Below are 16,893 nucleotides of genomic sequence, written 5' to 3'. Positions count from 1 at the left end.
ACTGGGGTAGATGGACTAATGGTCCCTAAGGCAGCTTCCTATGTTCATATGCTGCTATGGATGGAGGGGATATTCAATTAGGTTTGTACTTAATGCCACACCTCCCTAATTTGCACTTTCCAAAACACTATGTGAACAAAAACAGCCATTCTTAGATATTTCCACTTCTTCCATTTTTGCAGGGCAGTTTGCCAGCCATGTGTACAAGAATGCATATATTAGGGGGAAGGGTGCATAGCAAATGCATGAATTGACTAAAAAATGCATCGTATTAGAGATAAGCATTTTGCAAAAAGGTGTATAGTAGAAAAATGAAACACACACACACACACACACACACACACACACAGACAAAGGTGCATATTCAAAATTTGCTGGTGATTTTATTTGAAACACATTTTAAAAATTGCAATGTGAGGTGGAGGTGTGGAGAATGGAACTTGAGACTGGGGGGGGGGGATGAGAAACCTAGAGAAACCAAAACTGACAGATTGACCATCCCTGTATGCCACTGAACATTTCTGGGAGATGGTGAGCTAGAAGTTATACCATAGCTACCAAATACATGCAACCATGGTTAGCTTCAACTTTCAGGCATGGTAATAGCCTTACTCTTCAGCTACATGGTTTGCCCACCATCATTAACTCAGTTTTCTTCCCCTGCCATGTTTTATAATTAAGTTCAGTCAGCAATGATAGTGCCATTGAACTTGCCTATCAGCATTGTTCTTGGTGGGGAAGATTCAAGTGGGCATTGCTTTGGATGGCAGACAGTTATGGTGGAAACCTATCCCCAAACTGTTCTTTAAGCTTAAGGGCAGCGGGAGACTACAGGAGAATCAAGGCAGTGTAAATTGTTTAAGGTTCACTGTCAGCTGAAGTTAGACTCAGACAATCTGAGATAAAAGCAGACGTGCCTCTTTAGATCTCATAACACAGTGAGTGCTTTATGAGCTACAGATGCCTGGTTCATTACATTATTAATATATGCTTAAATGCTACAGATACTTGAACACGTTTTCCCCACGTCCAACAGAACATGGAGTCCTTATAATCACCCAGCAACTGGAATTTCAAAACTGAAAAGATGGACGTATTTATCTGCAGGTTAATTCCACTTTCTTCTTTTTGCAAAAGGAGTTGCTTTCAACATTTACACTTAAGAATGCAATCCTATGCGTGTCAAATAAGAAACAAGTCTCACTGAGTTCAATAGGATTTACTCCCAGGAAGTATGTAGCAGATTGCAGCCATAGCATCATGTTTATAACCCTGAACTCTGGCCCAGAAGAGTGGGCTATTTCATGCTCATTCATTTACAATTTCAAAACAAGTTCTCTCTCACCTTATGGCTTTTGAGCATTCTAAGGATGAGGCAATCAAATAGGATTGGCTAATATTGATTCTTGTTTCTAATTCCTCTCCCCCTTTTTCTTAAATAACCATAAATTGGGAGCTGATTAACAGATGGTCTGTTTAAATATACAGATTAAAAATTAATACTAGCTTTTTTCATCCCCCACATTTTTTTTTAAGAAGAAAACATTGTGTGGGTTTCTTTTTTGCTCTGCTTAATTTTCACTGGCATTAATAATGGAAAGTAGATCACAGGTGGCATATGGTCTTCTGTATGGAGGACTCTCAGGCTTCACTTGCTTGGACTGCAGTCTTGAGTACCAAGCCAAGATTTCTCTAGATGCCACTTCCTAGTTAGATTGGAACAGAATTGTGTGTGTCTTCATGGTCATATGCGGCAAATCAGTCATCTTGAATTTAGATGGACTTCCAAAAGTCTGAAGCAATGCAAACTCCAATTGTGACATTTCTGTTGCAGTCTGTGGTTGGGAATCAAAGCCCACTTTGAGGTTTTGAGTTACTATAACACTGCATGTACTACTAGCACATTGATTGTAAGAGGGCTATTCTCTTCCTAAATGATGGATCCAGAATCTGGATTTCTTAGGCTTCTTTTCCATAGTAACTGCCTAGAATTGTGGTATCATAGATCTTTATATTTTTAGATGGGTTTTTATGAATATTTCAGATCATTTGAATCAATCTTTAACACCCTTCTCTGCTTTCTTTGTTCATGCAATTAAGGAGAAGAACAATAGAACTATAGTCACTATGACATCCAAAGAATTTTGCCATTCCTTAGGGCCTGTTGCAGCAAACCTTTTAAGTCACATCTCATTGTGCATTCACCATAGAACTGTAGAGTTGGAAGGGACCCAAGGGTCGTCTGGTCCAGCCCCCTGCAATCCACGAAACTAAAGTATGGTATAGCATTTTAAAAAGTATTTTGTATTCTTTTTCTGTTACAACAATAAACAAGAATTTGAGCAAACATTGGCGTACTGGTATTCGTGTCACATTACACCGTTTCCTGTTTGAGTTTACACTACTGTTGCAAGACATGAAAGCATTCACAACTCCATGGACACACATGGCTCCATAATTTCCTGCGTGTCAAAGGCACTTTAAAACGCTTTTTGAAAACCTGTCCTTAGAGACAGAGATCTGGTTCATACATGAGGATCAATGGCATATAACCTCCATGGCAAGACTTAGCGGGCCCTGAAATATGCTGGTGGAACCAAATAACACAGCTGCAGAAATGTGGAGGCAGCGGCAGTTGCTCATTCTAAGCTGGATGGCGGGCTTTATAGTTTCACTGCGAAAGCAAATGTGGCCAAAGTTTTCTTGTGAAAGAGGCACAGGGATTATTCTCTCAGTGGTAGGAAAATTCAAAGGACTGCAGAACAGGGAACTTAAAAAGTCCTCTCTCCACAGAGAAGCATTCTCAGAGAATTACAACAGTGGACCCATGTTGATCTCTACAGAGATCAAAAGCAAGGGAATCGATAGGTGCACCATGAAAGGAAACCCCACATTTTCAATGAATTCCATTTTTCAGCCATTGCTTCTATTCCTTTTGATCTCGGTTGATTAGGTGCCACCCCTCTGTTGTGCCGCTGTGCTTGGTGGACACAGACAGTCAAATGGTAATCAAGCCTGCTCACTCTGCCAGTTCATTGGTCAGCGGCTAGTAACCCTTTCTCTAGCGGTAATCCATTCAAAATTGGACAACAGCGCTAGGTCACAACAAGCACTTTATAGCTAAGTTGTATAATTTGGTATATTAATAATTGGTTTTAATAATTGTATTAATTGGATAAAATTAATTTGCATTGTTATAATGAGGCTGTTATTGGAACGATATTGGAAAATCAATTAAAATATTTTTTTAAAAGAAAGTGTGAGATGGCAGCAGTTGGAGGAGAATGGTGCATGGACAAGGAGGAATTAAAGGAGGCACAAGGGGTTCACATTAAGATCAAACTTATCCATCCTTAAAGAAATCAGCCCTGAGACTTCTGGTTGGGCACCATAGCGATCAGTCAGGGGAATTTTGCTCCGAGATTCCCCGACGCAGCAAGGGGGAGGGGAATCTGCAACCGCGCTGCGGACCCCCAAAGAACCCCAGGAAGAGCATCCTGGGGGCATGGTGATCCGGCGGGTGCTCATTATGTCTCCCCTGCTCCCCAGTAAGCTCTAATAAGAGCTGCTGAGAGTGAGGGAGGCGGGAGATGGAGCACTGTGGATCCAGTAGCTACCCTTGCTGCATGAAGCTGTGACTGCTGATTGCCAGGAGCACTCAATTTCTCCGTTAAATTTGGACTGGAACCATTCAAACTGTGAGTAAAAAAAGCAATTGAAAACAATTTGGAAGAAGTAAGGGATTTAAAATTACAGAGGTTGGTCCCTTACAGTTGAAACAGAAGGAACAGTGTAACAGTGTAACCAAGACTGTTGCCAAAAATTGCGTAAAAGAAGAAAAACTTCTGTGACTGTTTCCCCAAAAAGGGGGGAAGAGAGCTAAGATTTAATTGCTGCAAATTTGGATTTGGAAAAGAGTTACCCTTTTTCTGAGGTCTTGAAAGATTTAGCAAGAAATCTGGACATTATGGTGGTTGGTGTTACAGTGTAATGGATTGTTTTGACTACAAAGTTGTTTTTTGACCTTGAAAATGACAAAGGAAAGATGGTCTGATACTTTTTTTTAAAAAAAGACTTTGGAATTGCTATAAGAGATGGAACAGACTATGAGAGCCTCGAATCGGACTTTGGAGATGACAGTGCCAGCCCCAGAGGAACTTAAGGAATTGGAGGGAAAAGTGAAAGAAATAAAACCAGCTATAGACTTTTCGTTAAGCAGTGTACAACAAATAATAGGAAGGAGTGGTGTGGAATCTAACCCAGAAGGACTGTTTTGCAAAGATGAAGACACAGATGAAGGAATCTGTAAAGACGAGGATGTAAAGAACAGCAAATTGCAAAAGAGGGGAAGAGAATTGCAAACAGTTTGGATTGTATCAAGTAAAGATGATGATCTGAGAAACAGCATACTGCAAAAGAAGAGAAGAAAACGGCAAAGAGCATTGACTGATTGTCGGGTTCAGGAGCTTGTGAGGGTTGGAGTGGGATAAAAAGGATATACTTTGATTGTTTCCCCCTCTATATGTGGTTAATACGGTTGGATCTGGATTTTGGCGTTAATGAAGTGTGTTAAAATATTAGGAGGATAGAGGTGGGAAGAATAGCAAAAAAAATTGAGACTGGAGGAAGGGAAGGGTGCAAAAAGAAGAAATTTAGGAGTATAAAATTAGGTTGGAGTAAGGGAAATTGCTAAGGATTTAGGAAAGTTTCAGAAGAAGCTAGGAGCTGAGGTATAGAATATAAAAGGAGTTAGTTTAAATGGAAATAGGATTGGTAAAACAAGGAGGAAAATGGTTTTTGTTTTATATGATTTTGTTAAAAAAAGGTAAGGAAATGGAAAGAAAAGTGTAATGTTGGGGTAAAAATAGATATGTCTATGAATTTGGAAAACTGTAAAGAGGATAGATAATGAATTCAAAGGGGGTGGGCTGAGGAAGTCAACGGGAAAATGAATTTGAGGAAAGGAAGAATATCTGGCCTATAGAATGATATTAAGTATGTTAATTGTTGTTAAATGCGAAATATTTATTGACTTTCCCGGTGAGAGAGGGGAGTGAAAATTTGCTTTCCCCAGTGGGGGGGGGGGGAGGATAAAAATTAACGATATTGTAAAGTGCTTAATATCATAAAATCAATTTAAAAAATTGGGGGGGGGGGGAATCAGCCCTGCGTGCTCACTGGAAGGACAGATCCTGAAGTTGAGGCTCCAGTACTTTGGCCACCTCATGAGAAGAGAAGACTCCCTAGAAAAGAACCTGGTGTTGGGAAAGATGGAGGGCACAAGGAGAAGGGGACGACAGAGGATGAGATGGTTGGACAGTGTTCTCGAAGCAACTAGCATGAGTTTGGCCAAACTGTGGGAGGCAGTGAAAGATAGGCATGCCTGGTGTGCTCTGGTCCATGGGGTCACGAAGAGTCGGACACGACTGAACAACCACCACCACCACCTCTCTGGGACTTATCTATGAGTGAACACACATAGCATTGGGCTGCATAATTGCTTGTGCAACTTTGTCCCCTGGCTTGGGGAATACATTACAAACACTCTCTCTCTCTCTCTCTCTCTATATATATATATATATATATATATATGAGAGACTGAAGTGAACTACCTCAGCTTGAACTAGTCTCTGTCTCTTTCTTCCCTCCAGGTCACAGATATGATGCTTCAGGACAAGCCTTATCCAGACTGGGGAAAGTCTGCCAGAGCTTTCTGGAAGAGGGGCAACACCAGGATCATTTTATTCTGGTAGGAAATAACCACAGTTCAATTATTGCAAACGGTTGGTTGTCTGTGTACTTGTACAGAATATACCATGTAAATATATAATTCTGAACCACTTCCGAGGGTTGTAGCGCAAAACATCTGGAGGGTTTCAAGTTGAGGAAAGCTGAGCTAGATCCTTGGTCTGATCCAGCATGTCTTTTCTTATCAGAATCGAATCAATGATCGATTTTATCATGATATAAAGTTTTCTTTACCTATTTTTACCTTGAAATAATTTGCCACAAATGTCTTGAATGTTAAATTGGATTAAGTGTAAGCAAGGCATCATTTCATCTTCAAAAATAAGCTGATCTAATGGGGATTTTTAAAATATAAAGGGTGACATAAGTGCCTTCATTTCTTGCTGTGGGCAATGAAATAAAATTGCCTTAGGCAACACCACTCATTAAATAAAGACATTATTTATGGGATACATGCCAGGCATTCAATAACAGCCTTCTTAATAAGCAGAGTGAAAAAGAAAGATGGGCAGATAAGTAACATTAAAAATTGTAACCAAATATTGTGACCCCTTAAAGACACGTGGAACTGAAACAGAAGTCACCAGACCTTTATATATAGTGAGAGAGTGAGGAGGGGTATTACTCAGAAGGGTCTCCTTGCTGTCTAATGCACCTCCTTTTTATTCCCTTTGTTCTCTCCCACCCTCATTTTGCTTTAAAACCCCATCACACAAAGACATAGTTGAATGGATGCCCAAAAATTATTAGAACAACAAATATGATGCAAACCTTTCACATCCATGGATTTGAGCTACCTTGCTCATACCGCGTCTTTATGCTGAAGATTATACAATCTATTTATTGTACCGACGAATGCACTCAAAGGCCCAGCTTAAAGAGCCTTTAAAATAATGGTGTTGTCAGTAGCCTGGTAAGTGCCTCTCATCCTTTTGTGCTATGGCACATTCACAGCCCTCTCCTTTGGAATTGGATTAGCTTGCCTTGTGATGAACCTTGACTCTAATTTACGGCAGTGCTTCCCGCGACACAAGTGTAAGCCTTTCTCGTTGCTAATGGGCAAATCCCCATGTGTTCCCACAGAGTGACACCTGACTTTTGAAAGGGAGTGAGGGAAAGATGGAAGGGGGGGCTTTCAAATGACAAACCCCACATCTGAACACAGAAAAATATTTTTGAGCATTCCTGCTTCCCATCAGGAACCACTTTCCTCTGCCACAACGTAACATAAATTTGATTGCATTAACGACAAAGGCAGTCAGGGAAGAGGGGCTGCCCGAAGACTGCATTAAAATGGATCTAGTGTACATTTAAATTGCATTAGTTGCTCGAGCTGCATTAGCTTAGCTGGATACATGTGGCTGAGGTGGAGAATATTACTAAATCTTTCCCCTCCTTCCTTTTGATTAAACTTTCTCCTTGAAATAATTCTAATTGGTTGACCTCCAGAGTCCGCCTCTTTTCCCGGCTTTTAAGAAACAAGATTTTTTTTGATGTGTGTTTGTTTTACTGTTGCTTGGTAGGATTGCTTTGCCCTTAGGTGGATTGAACTGAGCTACTCATTTGAATTCTCAACGCATCTGAAATAAATAGAATGAGAGATGACTTTGATAAACGGCACTTTTTTTTTTACTGAGACGTTTTTGATACTAGGTTAATGGATTAGGCTGGAGGGAGCTTCTGTGGGTGCCAAGGGCCTTTGGAGGTTCTCCTCTTGAATGTGGGTGACTGTGCTGACCACCACCTCCAGATCTCAAGAGATTTTCATGAGCAGTTTGATGACTGGCAGTTAGTACAGGATAGATGTCAGGGCCTGGTTGGAGGAGGGAGAGAGCTCTCCTGTGAGGGCTCAAACTGGCTGGATGAAGGTGGGACACTGAGGAGCGGTCAACAGAAGGGAGATGATAGAAGCAGGAAACCTGAGTGATCGGAGAGAGAGAGGAGGAGGAGGAGGAGGAGGAGGAGATGAAGAAGAAGAAGAAGGAGGAGGAGGAGGAGGAGGAGGAGGAGGAAGGAAGGAAGGAAGGAAGGAAGGAAGGAAGGAAGGAAGGAAGGAAGGAAGGAAGGAAGGAGAAGCTCCTGCTGGCTCTTCTATTGCTGAGTGTGGTGATCACACAGGGCCCCCAGTTGTTCCACAGACTATTGACCCTGTGCCACCACTATACCACTGCCACCAACCAGGTTCTGTCTGGTAAACACTGAGTCTGAGTCAGGATTAGGTTAAATAAAGAATAACAAGAGTTTATTTAACACACATCAACAAGCTTTCAATATTAAATACACTGTTGCACTTTATCCACTCAGTCTCACTACTGTCTTTATCTCACTCTAACTCCTATACCTTCCTATACCTTCCACCCGCAAGAATCCAACTGAACCAACCACCTCCCAGTTCCCAACCGAACTCCCTTGATTTCCAACTGAAACTAACTGCCAAAACCCCTGTGCTGAGTCTTAACCACAGCTAGACTCTGTCCCTGGGTTTTTATTGGTCAGCCTATTAACCCTTTCACTATCTCCCCCATATGACATCACCATAATGAGTGGGCAAACGCCACACTGAGCAATGCGTCATACAGGCCCAGAGGAGGAGCTCACCTCAATCTGCTTGATTAGGGATTTAGAGTGAGAGACCAGAGGAGAAAGGCTGTGCCTAGAGCTTAGTTTCAGCAACACTTCTGTTGAGATGCCTTGGACCTTCAGGGCTGCACTGCTGTGGGAAACAAACCCCCTCTTGAGATGACCATGCTGTAAGATCTGGACTCCCTCCATCCAAAGTCAGGTGTAAATATGTGAATGAAGCATATTTCTTAAAGCTATGTCAGTCTTTGGCAGGTCTTGATTCTCAAAGGAATACAGACCCAGGGTGAGTGCCGGGAACCCTCCTGGGATCTTGCCACAGCTCAGCAAAGATTGGGGGTGGGGTGGCCAACTTTTGTAACAATGCTAACATCTCTTTGCATGAATGCTACATGTATGATTGGGATGGTGTGGCCAGCAGGCTTGCTAGCATGGAAGGGGCATGGCCTGCTGTTGTGTCCCTCGACATAGTGATGGTGTTCCCCCAACATGGCATCCTGTGTGAGGCAAAGCATGCCTCATGACCTGGGGGAAAGGGGTTTGAGTTCCAAGGTAATCTTAAACATTTTATTTATTTAAAACATGGTGAAGGGCAGCTAAGAAACCCTCCTCATGCTACTACTACTACTACTGCCCTGATTACCATCAGAGGCGCCGACTTGGACCCCAGACAATGGGTGCACAACATCCCTCACCATGACATCATGTTACATTGTGGGGGCCACAGTGGTGACTGGGTGGCTTCCGATGCACTTCTGAGGCCTCAGAGGGCCTGAGAGGTTGCATCCAAGGCCTCACGTGATCTCAACGCTACTTCTGGTTTCTTGTGGGAGCTGGCACCAGTGATCATCATCATCATATTATTGTTGTGCCTACTTAGGAGAAATTTCAGTCTCTCGACATTGCACAAGATCTTGATGACACAATTTCTTCCTTGTTTTACAGACTTCTGGATGGCTAAATCTGATCTGATTTAAAGTAGAGCAGAGCACATACTGCAATACCTTTATTGCACCTACTAATTAATTCTTGCACCTAGTAATTTTGCCCTGTTCTTGTTCCATTGGACTAGCATTGCTGCTAAATTCCGGTCTACAAAGTTATCAGAGTAGTCAGTGATTGGAACAGGTGGAGTTGCAGTGACCTATGAATGCTGTACTGTCACCGGAGCTCAATACAAGCATATATAGCTTTCCAGATAGTCTTAAAACTATGCAGGCATGATATCATCAGAAGCCAATTCCCATCTTATGTCCTTGAGTCAAAACAAATGCTATGTATCACAAGTGATTCCTTTCTTTCCTTAAGACAACTGTGTGTGAAACAAACATCTTTCTTTGATTGATTGAAGAAAGAGAGAGAGAGAGAGAGACTTAAGCATACTCTTGGAACTGCTACGATATAATCTCTGGCTTAAAAGAAAAATCCTTGCAATATTTCATGGGTTGGTTTTGGGTTTGTGTTTTCTTGGAGATTTATTTTTCATAGTTCTAAAAGAACACTGCTCCTCTGACCTGGCTCTGGAGGAATTCTTGTTCCAGGCAAGCCATCTGACTGTTGGCAGATATCTACAGCTTCTTCCTCTACCAGCCTAATCCCTTTGCTCCAGACGATGGCATTCCTACACCAAGGCAGATGGTGCTTCTGCCGCCAGCATTCCTTAGCGAGCAAGAATTGGTAGGAAGCAGCTGTATACACAGGTCATCTCCTGACTATCAGCAGTTTGAGTGTGGGGGATCCAGAGCACACCAGAAATCTAGGTTTGCATAGTTAAAGTGGATTAAAAGTGCTCTGTTGCTCTGGCATAATAAAACCAGTGTTTTTAAAAAAGCTGGCTTTCTGAGGTTAGGAAAGTGACAGGGAAATGCATAGAAAAGTGTGGAGAGAGTGAACGATTAACTGGAATATGTACAGGCATAACCACTGCACAAGCAAATCAGCATGAATGCTCATTGCTGTATAACCTCACCACAAACTAATCATAATGATTGCATCCAATGCAGACTGGACATAGTCTAACCTCCTCATAAACTTTGTGCAAGCAAATCAGAATCAATGTGGAATAAGCAGGGCACCTGCAGGAGCCCAGAGACTGGGGAGATTCAACCAGTCAAAGGTAACATAGCAAAATCACTTCCAAAAATGACATCTAAAGGGAGACAAAATATAGAGGTGCTCATATGTAGTTCTAGAAATCTCAAAGCCAAGGAGAAAGAACTGAAAAAGTGCCTGATATTGGAAGAGAATGTTTATAACAGGAAAATCTGGTAGAACAATGACAATCAGTAGAATATATTTCTGTCTAAAGAAGACGTAAGGATGGGATACACTGGTGTTTATTCATTCATCAGATAGCTCATTGAGCAGAATTCATTAGAAATCATGGGAATAACAAATCCAGCCACATAATAATTATAGGTAGAGAGATCGGGCCAACAAAAAAGGGAATATACATGGCAGCTTTATAATCACTTTTGTGGGGAAATGAAGCATGGTTATATTGTATTGGTGGAATAAAGTGCAGAAAAATACGATCCTATATATATACTCCTAGGGACATTGTAAGCTAGATGTCTGAGGCTTAGAACAGTTGATCATAAAGCTGGCAAGAGGAGACAAACCTTGATTATTTGTCAGGAATTCCACTTTGTCCATGGTGAAGCCTGAGGGCAAGGGAAGGTTGCTGGAGGCATGGAGAGAAGCAGCTGCTTCTTTCTGAAGAAGAGGCTGTGGGGTTAAGGTCCTTCTGATACACCACCTTGTGCCCTGCAGTAGCCAAGCCTCTGGAAAGCCCACAAGCAGAATGTGAGGACAATGCCTGCCTCCTGTTGTTGCCCTCCAGCAACTGGCATTCAAAGGTGGTTGCCTCTGATCCTGGAGGTAATACATGATGAGCAGCTATTGAAAGCCACATTTTCCTTTTAATCTCCTTCTCAAAGTCACTAGTGGCCATCACAGACTTATGTTAGCAAATGCTGTACTTTAATTACTTTCTGTGGAGAGAGAGAGAGAGAGAGAGAGAGAGAGAGAGAGAGAGAGAGAGAGAGAGAGAGATTCTTGTTGTCTGATCTGAACCTCATCCCAACTGGATTCAGGATTGGCAAGTGTAAGAGGGAGAAAACCTCTGTCCTTCAAATCTTCCTACTCAACACAGGAAAGGTCAAGGGAGGAGGAAGTGGGGGTGACATGTGACCCTATCATGCACTGTCCACAGACTGAATTTAACAATGGATGTTTTGAAGTCCTGATCTCTGACTGGAATTCTTCTAAAAGAGAATCAAAGGAATGGTAGAACCTCAGAACAGTTACGAAATGAAGGGAATCCATTCATCCCTAAAAATAACCAGCAGCATGACTCAGATTTTTATAGGGCACCTGAAATCCTCTAAAAAGAGAAGTTGGCAGCAGAAAGTAACTTTACAGACTGTAGTCATGGCATGCTGAAAACTGAATCTGAATCACTTTGCCAGCTTCTCACAACCAGATCTCTGTAGGGTTTTTAGACATTTGTCATCTGACTGCCAAATGCCCATTGATCAGCTGCTGCAGATTGACATGCAGTCATATCAAATAGATATTATAGAAAGAAGTAACCATGCGTAAGTCAGCTTAGCTGCAAAAGCTGTTAAAGGAATCAAAAGTGTGTGCTTTTTTATTTATCATTTCTACTTACAGCCAAATGGTTCTTCACCAAATGGTCCAAAGGTGGATTGCAAAAATGTCATAATGAAAACAAGAGTAATTTATGTTGATATAATAACATAAAACCACAATGTATTTTAGTTTAGCAATATCTTTGGCATATATTTATTTTTCTGTGTGAGATTGGGTGTAATTTGTTAATATGTGGATCAGGACCTTGCCAGTGGTGGTGCCCACATGTTGTAACAGCTTCCCCCAAAATCTCTTCCAAGCTGCAGCTTTGTATACTTTTTCTGGGAAGCAAAATTCTCTGTGCTGATGGTGGTTATATTAGTAGTGTACAGCATGTTGTGGCAGCAATGCTTACATGACCTCCCGACAGCTGAGTCTTGCTGCTTACTAGGAGGTAGAAGGATAAGGTGGTAGGGAGGTCCCTCTACCTCATAATGGGACAAATGCATTGGCTGGATTGTACTTTGCTGGTATGTTTGCACTGCACTGACCTTCCCACTTCATCACCCTTCCCATTCTCCCCACCAGTGCAAGCAGCAGTCTCAGCTGCCAGGAGATCTGCACCACCCCCACCCCCACATTGTTGTGCGCTCCTGGCTTGTGTGTTGTTTTGTTCACATTTTCTGTTATTCTTCTACTGCATTCATTTTAGTTAGTCAAGTGAAGTCAGTTTGTGAGACTGGAGTCCAACCAAGGTTGAAACTGAGTTGGCATCACTCTCATTCTTCTCAGAATTCTTTTTCTAAGGGATTTCTTTTAGCTTAGTGCTAAAATAATTTGTACATTTCGTGCACTCTCTGTTTAAACAGAACCTTAGTAAATAGTGTTTTGCATGTTTGTTTGAATGAACCCTAGACGATAAACTTATCTCCAATTATTTAGTTTCATTTTGAGATGAAGAATGTATAGCATTTTCCAAAACAAAGTAATTGAGAAGATGCAAGTGCAGATGAAAGAATATGTAACATGATATTAATGTTTCAAAGAAGGGTTAGCTATGCCTTTCTCTTTCAACTTCTGTTTATGAAAGGGATGTGAGTGGGTTATTCCTTTGCAACCCATCATTTTAGTTTTAGCAGTTATTTCTCGAAAAGCTTTCTTCATAGACAGGAAGCATGTGTGTGTGTGTTTGAGACACTATAGAAATTCCACTTTTGTCATCTGCCACACAGAATTCCAGAGATTTCAACATATTTTGGCTGGCTTCAGGAAAAAAACCCATACACTTTGTTTTAATCTATACACAACTTCAATTAGTGTTCAGGTCAGTAAGTGGTAAGACGTTTATGGAATCAATCATTTTGGGTTAAGGAGTATGCAGGCTACAGGCTTACTAATGGAATGGAAATAATGCCTGGAACTTCTCCAGAACCGTCAAAGTCTCAATGGAACAATTAAATATGTATGAATAATGTTTGCAGTGAAGTTCAAACACATCAGCCGGAGGCTTTTATTTTGGGTTTTAATTTATTCACCGTTCCTGCCCCCGCCCCATGCAACTACTGAATGATCCAAAAACATTTTGGAGATCTGTGGCAGCTACATCACATACAGTATATATGTACAAATTCTGACTGACTCATAAAGCTGCAGTTATTTTTTTCTACATCATTGTTTCAGGAAACAGAAATAGATCCTGAAATTGGTAAAGCTTCTCTGCAAGATCCTTATCTTCCTTTAGCACACCATTGACTCTCTTGTCATCCAAGAGTTCTGCTACTAATGTCTTGAATATTTCATTGTTGTTGGCCTTCATGTTTTTGGCAATGTCTTCAGCAATTATTGCACCAATGAGTTGTTGTTGTTGTTGAATACACATGAATACAGCTGCAAGAAGGAGGAAGACTTACATTTCAAATAAAGGAAGTAAAGTAAAGGAGGCCATTCATCTATTGATGAAACATTTAAACTCAGAGTTGGTTAATCCCCCCTTCCCTTTCTCAAACACCTCCATATCATACTCTCATCTCTCATCTGTAAAGAGAGCAGTGCAAGTGTTGCACATATACAGGCATTGAGTGGATCATGTCCTATGCTGTTGTTTTTTTAGCCCTTGTGCTTATGTAACATGGATCAGAAATTTATTTATATGGTTAGCTGTTCATTGATTTATTTAAAATTTATTAAAATATTTGCATCTTGCCCTTTTAGTGAAAAAAAAATCACAATGCCACAAGAATGTAACACAATCAGCATCAACAAGCAAAGTAATAATAACATACCAGTTTACCGATACTTTTTCGATGGGTTTGGCGCATGAAATAGAACCACTCAAGTGATAGCTTGAAGAAAGAGAAGAAACGTATCACAAGCTGGTCACATCCCATCCACCCCCTTTCAAGTAAGAAGTGAATTAAGCAGAGTCAAAATAATACCTGCCTGGAGTTGAAGAGCTGCTTGAATGAATGCCATCAGTTTGTTTGTCTCACATTAGTTTATGCAACCGATGTGTTAGATAACTGAGTCAAGCTGAAGGAGAAGGAGGAGGGGAAATCCCTAGAATAATTAGGGTCTTCTGATTTGACTTTGTTTTGGAATGACTGCAGAAAGCAACAGCTTGGAGAGCTGGTACACAAAAATGGATGAATTTCATAAATCAGTTCAGGCATAAGAAGACAAGAAGAACCCTGCTGGATCAGAGAAAGGGCTCATCTAGTTTCCTGTCCTACTCCTAACAGTGACAAACCCTGTACCCACCAACTGCCCTGTGAAAAAAGGGACATCCTGTTTTTTCTTGCGGGAGGACAGCAGCCCAAATGACTACCATGATCTCACGTGATTTTGGGCAGCACTTTTTAAGGGCATGGCACCGAAAAACCACGTTTTTGGGGGAGCCATACTGTATCTCATGTGTGTCATATGTCTTATCCTTCCAGGACACTGTGAGCTCATCCAGCAAAGGCAATGCCACAGTCCCGAACTAGGATTGGTCATAATAACTCAGTAGTGTAGAGCACATTTGTTACATGAACAAAGTCCCTTGTCCGATCCCCATCATCTTCAGGTAGGTCTGGAAAGGACTTTTTGCCTGATGCCCTGGAGAATCACTGCTGATCAATATAGATATAGGACTTGATGGTGTAATGTACTGATTCAGTATAAGGCAGCTTCCTACGTTAACCAGTGATAGTAAAAACCTTTGCCTGAGAGCCTGAAGATGATACTGTTGAGGTGATCAAATAGTCCATCTATCTGGTCGAAGGCAGCACCCTATGTTCCTCTCTCATTTCTGGGTGACCTACCATCAATACATCTTTTCTGGGTTAAGCTTCTTTGGATTAATTGATTGACCTGCATGCAGCTCATAAACATGCTCAGAAACACTGTGGATTCTCCACCAGAAGATTCAGAAATAACCTTTGGTACTGCTGTCAGTGGTAAGGCAAACAAGCCTTCATCCTGCTTGATGTCCTGGGCCATCAGCATAGAACTGCATATGATTTCCAGAGCGCTGCATTTGTGATTCACAAAGTGGCATTTGTACCAGCATCCAGTTCAGAGGCTCCAGTAGAAAAAGACCTCAGAAATGAAACGAGTTCTTCAGAACTTTAGTGATAATATTTCCAGATAATTGCCATTCTTTGCAGAGCAATATAATAGGGTCAGCTATTATTCTGAAGGTCAGCAGTTCCTTTTCTGCACCTTTCATTTCAGATGTTAAAGATACTTGAAATAGATTTTTGGTTTAGAACACTGTGGCTCCAGCACGTCACCGATATCAGATAATAGTTCCAAATGTTACTAAGGGAACTCGCCCACAGACTTTTTCCTTTATTAGAAATCACTTATTGTTCTCCCTACCTTACAACCCTTTCCTGTCCATGGCTCAAACCCACAAGGCTCCCAACTATTAGGAATTTTTGCCACTTGGAAATAACACTTTCAGGCACTCCTGTTAGTTCAGATGGTTCCTTTATTGTTGATTCATACACCTCTAGTAATGGGATTTTCCAATAATTAGACTTAGTACTACTGGCAAAGCATCTGAGCAAAACCAATAGTTTAAGAGGATTGCTGGTAATGTAATTACTTGTGGGAGATGTATGGATATCCCCCATATGAAAACAATATCATCCTAATGTGTTATTTTAGTGATACCATTAGCAGAATGACAGTTTCTGCTCCAGTAATGACATGCACCACTGACTGATAGTGGCACGGAGAAGCAAAGGCAATTTATCTAAAGTAAACAGTAAAGCAAAGCCAAGTGTGGTTGAAAACTCAGTTTCAGGCTCCCGTTAAAGCAAAACCCAAACGCTAGCAATCCTGGAGTAGATTTAACGTTCTGTTATTGCCAGTGGTTTCATTCGTTTCTTTCTTGTAAATGGCTCCAAACGATTCCTTCTCTTGTGTCTACAATGGGTAAAAACATTTATGCTCTGCTTGCACCGATGTCCTAAACACACCCTATGTACAAAATAACGATCCTTGTGTTGTTATATTAAAACCTGTACCTTGCATGTCATGATAAAGGGCTGAGAGTCCAACTCTGAAGGGTCTGTCCCTGAGAAAAAAGATGTGGGAGGAAGCTCGCCAACATGATTTAAACTCCTGGGTCCAATTTTGTAAAGGCTGTTTTGCCTTCATAGCTCCGTCCCAATGATGATTGATGATGGTTAGGTCCCCTGTAGCAAAAGCTGAAACTCAAAATTTGCTGGCGCAGCAGGTCTCTGTGTTTTGCAGTCCTTGGCCAGTTGGAGAGGGAGACAATACACTCGACCCTTTGCATCTAGAGAGGGTTTCCTCACTGCATTCGGTTGTCTCACTGAAAAGTGACTCACCTTTCTCAGGTGTGCTCAAACTCTTGATAACCTAGACTTGATAACCTAGACATTTTTCTTGATAACCTAGACTTTTTTCAGCAACCTTTTTCAGCCATGGGCCAGTCTACTGTCCCTCAGACCTTTTTGG

The 16,893-nt window shown here is 41.4% G+C and overlaps 1 protein-coding gene across 1 annotated transcript in view; it reads left to right on the top strand.

Moving 5' to 3' along the window:
- The window catches only part of TMEM117 (transmembrane protein 117), a 206,146-nt gene that overhangs the window by 130,858 nt on the left and 58,395 nt on the right, over window positions 1–16,893 (top strand). Inside the window, exon 5 of the mRNA XM_033161796.1 lies at window positions 5,652–5,749. Coding sequence (XP_033017687.1) covers window positions 5,652–5,749 — 98 coding nt within the window. The remainder of the gene's footprint in view (window positions 1–5,651; window positions 5,750–16,893) is intronic.

Source organism: Lacerta agilis, chromosome 10, assembly GCF_009819535.1.
Source record: "Lacerta agilis isolate rLacAgi1 chromosome 10, rLacAgi1.pri, whole genome shotgun sequence".
Lineage (NCBI taxonomy): Eukaryota > Metazoa > Chordata > Lepidosauria > Squamata > Lacertidae > Lacerta > Lacerta agilis.
Note: the sequence above shows the minus strand (reverse complement) of the source record. Positions and strands in the feature narration are given on the sequence as shown.